Below are 7,128 nucleotides of genomic sequence, written 5' to 3'. Positions count from 1 at the left end.
TTTGAACTCAGGACCTTCAGAAGAGCAGTCAGTGCTCTTAACCACTGAGCCATCTCTCCAGCCCCCAGAAATTGTGATATTTCAACACTATCTAAAGAATTTAATTTTTAAAGATTTATCTTATGAGCCAGGCATTGTGGCACATACCTTTAATCCCAACACTCAGGAGGCAGAAGCAGGTGGATCTCTGTAAATTCAAGGCCAGCCTGGACTACAAATTGAGTTCCAGGACTACACATGTATATATTTGTGTATGCATCCGCATGAGTGCAGTGCCTGCAGAGGTCAGAAGTGGGGGCTGGGTCCCCAGGAGCTGGAGTTAACAGGCAGTTGTGAACTGCCATATCTGAATGCTGGGAACTGAACCCTGTTCCTCTGGAAGGGCATTGGGTGTTCTTAACTGCTCAGCTAACTCTCCAGCCTCTATTTAAATTTTTTTCTAAACTCAGATAGCTTACTGTTCGTGTCTAGGAATGTGGCTTAGTAGTAGAGAACTTGGCAGGCACGTACAGAGCCCTGGACCACTAGCATCCAGAGAATGAGATATTTTCATTCGTCGTTCAGTGAGTGGTATATGGGTAGCTCCTTAGCTTCCTGGGGGAAAGTAGGGTTATACTGTTCCTCACACTGAAAAATGGCCTGTGGACTCTGTCAAGAAGAAAACTGGAAGGCCATCAATGGCAGGGAGAGTCACAGGTATGTTCATACATTGCTGAGAGTGTAAGCTATGACAAGTTCTACTCTGGCAATTTTGCCCTCTACCTGAACTACACTTTTTTTTTTTTTTTTCCCCCGAGACAGGGTTTCTCCGTGTAGCCCTGGCTGTCCTGGAACTCACTCTGTAGACCAGTCTGGCCTCGAACTCAGAAATCTGCCTGCCTCTGCCTCCCAAGTGCTGGGATTAAAGGTGTGCGCCACCACCGCCCGGCTGGACTACACTTTTTAACTGACAGGCTCCAAACCTCTTTATCTAGTACTTTGTGGAAAAGGCTCTACATTCAGGTGTCTTCATTGTAAATTGAGTAGCAAAAGGTTGGAAACAACTTACATTAGATTGCCAAGGGGATGGCTAAAGAAATGGTGAAAAACTGAGGATGGAGCATGCATGAGGCCCTGGGTCTGATCACCAGCACCACAGTACTAACAATAGGAGCTAGAGAGATGGCTCAGCGGCTAAGAGTACTTATTGCTAGAGGACCTAGGTCCAGTTCCCAGCAACCGCATGGTGGCTCACAGACATCTGTAACTCCAGTTCCAGCGGATCCAATGCCCTCTTCTAGTCCCCTTGGATATTATGCATGCATGTAGTATACAAAGATACATAAAAACGAAACATTCATACACACAAAGTAAATATAACACTGGAACTTCTCCTAAAATAAGAATAACAATAATTATAGTTGAATGACCATGAGTACCATGGTGTGCAGCTATTAGAAAAAACAAGGCAACCCTTTCTATGCCAGGATGGAAAGACGGCCTAGACATATGTTTACAGAATAAAAGATGCAGGACAATGAATGATGATATCAGCTACATACTCTGCCAAACAAGCAGTGATCTAATAGGACAACAAGATCATTTTCAGGGGAGGGGCAGGCTGTGGAGAGGTGGGCTAGAGAGATGGCTCAGTGGTTAAGAGCACTGAGTGCTCTTCCAGAGGTCATGAGTTCAATTCCCAACAACCACATGGTGGCTCACAACCATCTGTAATGGGATCTGATGCCCTCTGGTGTGTCTGAAGACAGCTACAGTGTACTTATATACATAAAATAAATAAAACAAATCTTTGGGCTGGAGAGATGGCTCAGTGTTTAAGAGCACTGACTGCTCTTCCAAAGGTCCTAAGTTCAAATCCAAGCAACCACATGATGGCTCACAACCACCCGTAATGAGATCGGACACCCTTTTCTGGTGCGTCTGAAGACAGCTGCAGGGAATTATACTGGAGCAAGTGGGGCCGGAGTGAGTGGGGCCGCAGAGGTCCTGAGTTCAACAGCAGTCACACACATGATGGTTCACAGCCATCTGTACAGCTACAGTGTACTCATACACATAAAATAAATAAAAAATAAATCTAAAAAAAAAAACAAATAAATAAATGTATAAAATAGATAAGAAAACTATCTTTAAAAAAAAAAAGCTTGTCTCTAAAAAAAAAGAGAGAAAGTAAAAGAAAAAATACTGGGCACTGCTCCTTTTACTGCCAGACGCATTTACTAAATATGACTAAATCGAGTCACACTGAAGGTTTGAAATTTTTTTTGTTTTTTTTTTGTTGTTGTTGTTGTTTTGTTTGTTTGTTTTTGGGTTTTTTTTTTTTTTTTTTTTTCCGAGACAGGGTTTCTCTGTGTAGCTTTTGGCTGTCCTGGAACTCACTCTGTAGACCAGGCTGGCCTTGAACTCAGAAATCCACCTGCCTCTGCCTCCCAAGTGCTGGGATTAAGTTAGCAATGGGATTTGTGATGGCTCTTCCATACATGCTTACGTACGTGTTATGTTCTCTTGCCTTATTTGTCCTCTTTCTCAGTCAGTCCCCTCCTCTAGTACCCTCTCTCTCTCACTCTCCCTTCCTGCTCATTTAAGAGCTCTCCCTCCCTTGGTGGGTGTGATGGTGCACACTTTTAATCCCAGTGCTCAGGAGGCAGAGACAGGTGGATCTTTGTGAATTGAGGCTAGCCTGGTGGTCTACAAAGGGAGTTCCAGGACAGGCAGGGCTATTTACAGAGGAACTCTGTCTTGAAAAAACATAAGAAAAGAGAGAGGAGGTGGGGGGAAGGTCTCTTTCTCTGTTGTTCTTGAAGTATCCCCCCTAAACATATGTAAACACTCACCACTTAATTTTAAATTATTCTGAGCTGGAGAGATGGCTCAGAGGTTAAGAGCACTGACTGCTCTTCCAGAGGTCCTGAGTTCAGTTCCCAGCAACCACGTGGCGGCTCACAACCATCTGTAATGGGATTGGATGCCCTATTCTGGTGTGTCTGAAGACAACTACAGTGTACTTATATACATAAAATAAATAAATAATTCTTTAAAAAAATAAAAAGTAAAAAAAATTAAATTCCTTTGAGAAAAAACACGCATGTTTATCTTTTATTTTGACTTATATTAACTACAAGAGTCATGACTTCTCTTTTTGATGGCCAAATAAAATTCCAATGTGTATATATATCACATTTCCATTATTCATCTGTTGATGAGTCTCTAGGTTGGTCCCATCTTCTGGCTATTATGAATATGGCAGCAATAAATATCAGTATCTAAGTGTGTCTGTAATGTGTTTTTGTTGCCTGGCCTAACAATGATATACAGCTAGGCATTTGGTAGTTCTTATTTACATTTGGGGGATGCTATGGCTGGTGGGGCGGGGGGTGTAAGTCAGAAGACAGCCGAAGGGATCTGTTCTCTCCTTCCACCTTGTAGGTCCTGGGGAATGGAATCCATTTTAGGTCATCAAGTTTGGGTAGCAAGTGCCATCTCTCTGGCCCTATTTTTAGTTGTTTTTAAATTTTGTCTTGTTTTTGAGGAAAGTTGTTTTAGTGGCTGTACCAGTTTTTACTGCTGTCTGCAGTGAGTGAAGGCTCTCCTCTCCCAAGTCCTAGCTGCTGTCTGTTTTCCTTTTTCTTTTTGGTTTTTCGAGACAGGGTTTCTCTGTGTAGCCCTGGCTGTCCTGGAACTCACTCTGTAGACCAGGCTGGCCTTGAACTCAGAAATCTGCCTGCCTCTGCCTCCCAAGTGCTGGGATTAAAGGTGTGCGCCACCACTGCCTGGCTCTTTTTTCTTTTCTTTTCTTTTTTCTTTTTTTTAAAGCTGAGCATGGTGGTACATGCTTGAACTCCAGCACTAGAAAGGCAGAGTCAGGTGGATTCCTATAGCTCACTGGCCAGTTAGCTCTGCCTACTGGGCAAGCTCCGTCCCAGTGAGAGACCCTGTCTCAAAAAACAAGGTGGTTGATGACTGAGGATCAGCTAAGAAGATTGTCCTCTGATTTTCACATGTATATGCATGCATACTGCATACATGTGTATGCACACCTGAACACATATCTGCACATACATGAACACACATGCCAAAAGAAGTTTCAAACACAAAAACATGACTCAGCTCACCAATTTGATCCTTCATGACTTGAGGGTAGTCACCAGCATAAATAGGATTGGCAAACCAACCGAGACAGAACTGTATGTATCGCTCAGCAGCCTCAATATCGTCGGGGTTGTTGATGTCCACAGGTTCCCCCCAGTCACAATTCAGTGAGATCCCCACTAGGCCTTAAAGGAAGGAAATCAGGGTAGGGAGAGGCAGGGCTCTTCTGGGTAAGGGTCTGAGCCTGAGGGTCCCAGCTCACCTTGCTGCTTGCTGCGCCACGTGTCGTTGTAAGAATGCCAAGCTTGGGCGTGTGCCTGAAAGAAGGAATCCATGAATGGACCCAGCTCATCCATTGCTCTACCTCCACTTCCTTTTTCCTTTCGTTTATTTATGTGTGACGGCAGGGGCGGGTGGTGGCAGAGGACAACTTGAGGAATAGATTCTCCCCTTTCACCATATCAGGAATTGAATTCAAGTCAGTCTCAACAGCAAGCATCTATCCACTTGCTGAGCCATCTTGCTCGCTCACCAAGGAGTGGCCTTCCCTGCCTTCCAAATTCTAGCACTCCAACTTCAAACTTCCCATGTTCTTGAATCCAGACTCTTGAAGACCACAAGCCCTCTCCCTCTGACTTCCAGAGGCACTGCTTCCCCTTCTCTGTGTAGGAAGCATCTTGTAAATGCGGCAGAAGCCATTTTGTGCGCTTACCGCTATAGCTGCCCCACTCCCACACTAGGGACCAAAGCCTGGGTTTTGCGCATGCCAAATAAGTGCTCTTCCAATTGGACTATCCCCTAGCCCTGCATCTGCTGTTTCTGAATTGCTCCTGCAGGTCTCTGGAAAAGCGGCACTGCTTCGGACAACTTGGTGGAAGTGTGAGCTCCTGAGGCTCCTCCCCAGGACCTGCTGAGGCAGGTTCTGAGAGCAGGGTCCAGAGAGCTATGCAGTTTATTTTGTTTTGAGACAAGGTCGCATGGAATCTTGTCTGTCCTCACACTTGACGTGTTTCTGAAAGCTGGCTTTGGAGTCTTAGTCTTTCTGGCTTCATCTTCCTTCCCCAATGCTGGATTACAGGGGTCTTACCCCCAAGCTCAACTGCAACCTGTGTTTAAACGCGTATTGTATCTGACATTTGATGAAGTTTGAGACTCATTCTGTTTGTTTGTTTGTTTTTAGTTTTTTGGTGTTTTGAGACAGGGTTTCTCTGTGTAGCCCTGGCTATCCTGGAACTCACTCTTTAGACCAGGCTGGACTTGAACTCAGAAATCTGCCTGCCTCTGCCTCCCAAGTGCTGGGATTATCATTCTTTTTTTTTTTTTTTTTAAATTATTTGTTTATTTCATGTATGTGAGTACACCGTAGCTGTCTTCAGACACACCAGAAGAGGGCATCAGATCCTACTACATATAGTTGTGAGCCACCATGTGGTTGCTGGGAATTGAACTCAGGACCTCTGGAAGATCAGTCAGTGCTCCCAGCAGAGCCATCTCTCCAGCCCAGAGACTCATTCTTGTGAAAATCCAAATATTTCAGGTTGCAACGGTTGCAAGGGTTGCTTGTCACTCCCAGAAAAGCCTTTGTTTCTCAGCGTCCTCTTTCTGCTTTGAGGATGTGTGTATGTGCGTGTTTGTGTGTGTGTGTGTGTGTGTGTGTGTGTGTGTGTGAAGGCCAGGGGTCAGTCTTGGATGTTGCTCTGCATGAGCCATCCACCTTGGTCTCCCAGTTGGCTGGATACCAGCCAGCAAGCTCCAAGAATCCTCCTTGTGCCAGCCGCCCCAGTGCTAGAATTACAAGCATGCTTCACCACACCCAGTGTCCTGGCTAGCTTTCTGTTAACTGATACAAGCTGGCAGAGAGGAGGGAACCTCAGTTGAGAAAAGGTTTCCATAAGAGCTGGTTTGGGTAAGCCTGTAGAGCATTTTCTTAATTAGTGATTGATGAGGGAGGGCCTGGCCCATTTTGAGAGGGGCCAACCCTGGGGTGGTGGTCCCCAGCTGAGGGCTGGAGAGATGGCTCAGCAGTTAAGAGCACTGACTGCTCTTCCAGAGTTTCTGAGTTCAAATTCCAGCATCCACATGGTGGCTCACAACCATCTGTAATGGGACCCAATGCCCTCTTCTGGTGCGTCTGAAGACTGCTACAGTGTACTCATATACACAAAATAAATAAATCTTTAAAAAAAAAAAGCAGGCAGAGCAAGCCATGGGGAGCAAGCCAGTCAGCAGCACCCCTCCATGACCTCTGCATCAGCTCCTGCTTCCAGGTTCCTGCCCTGCTTGAGTTCCTGCCTTCATAACTTTTGATGATGAACTGTTTTGTGTGTGTGTGTGTTATGTGTGTATAATACATACATGTATATATGTGTGTATATGTTATGCATATATACCTGTAAGTGAAATAAACCCTTTCCTCCTCTGTTGGATGGTGAAAAGCAGTCCGTGTTCTGGTTGAGCGAGGCTTACTCTAGAGACCCAGTAGAAAATTCTACAAGGGGCGGAACTGTGAGCTACATTAGGCTCCTGACACCATGAGCCCTCAACTCCATAATCCTGTGGCTATCAGTCATGTAGGCAATGCCCCAAGCTCCTGGTATTCTGGCTGGACCCCACCTCCAGTTACCTGGCAACAGCAAGGTACCCCAGCCCACTATAAAAGGGGCTACTTGGCCCCTCCTCTCTCTTAATCTCTGCTCTCTCTCTTGCCTTTTATCCCCCTCTTTCCCTTTTTCTCCATGTGGCCATGGCCTCCCTCTTCTTCTTCTTCTTCTTCTTCTTCTTCTTCTTCTTCTTCTTCTTCTTCTTCTTCTTCTTCTTCTTCTTCTTCTTCTTCTTCTTCTTTGTTTTTGTTTTTTGTTTGTTTTGTTTTTTTCGAGACAGGGTTTCTCTGTATAGTCCTGGCTGTCCTGCAACTCACTCTGTAGACCAGGCTGGCCTTGAACTCAAAAATCTGCCTGTCCCTGCCTCCCAAGTGCTGGGATTAAAGGCGAGCGCCACCACTGACCAGCTCTCTCTCTCTCTCTCTCCCTCCCTCCCTCA

General features: G+C 45.4%; 1 protein-coding gene across 1 annotated transcript in view; it reads right to left on the bottom strand.

The window, feature by feature from the left end:
- Lctl (lactase like) overlaps window positions 1–7,128 on the bottom strand; it is a 22,868-nt gene that overhangs the window by 7,856 nt on the left and 7,884 nt on the right. The window contains exons 7-8 of the mRNA XM_031345820.1: window positions 4,352–4,406; window positions 4,113–4,274 (exon numbers count right to left, since the gene is read on the bottom strand). Of these exons, the coding sequence (XP_031201680.1) occupies window positions 4,113–4,274; window positions 4,352–4,406 (217 nt within the window). The remainder of the gene's footprint in view (window positions 1–4,112; window positions 4,275–4,351; window positions 4,407–7,128) is intronic.

The sequence above is a fragment of the Mastomys coucha genome, unplaced genomic scaffold, assembly GCF_008632895.1.
Source record: "Mastomys coucha isolate ucsf_1 unplaced genomic scaffold, UCSF_Mcou_1 pScaffold23, whole genome shotgun sequence".
In the NCBI taxonomy this organism is placed as follows: domain Eukaryota; kingdom Metazoa; phylum Chordata; class Mammalia; order Rodentia; family Muridae; genus Mastomys; species Mastomys coucha.
This window is presented reverse-complemented; position numbering and strand designations above follow the sequence as displayed.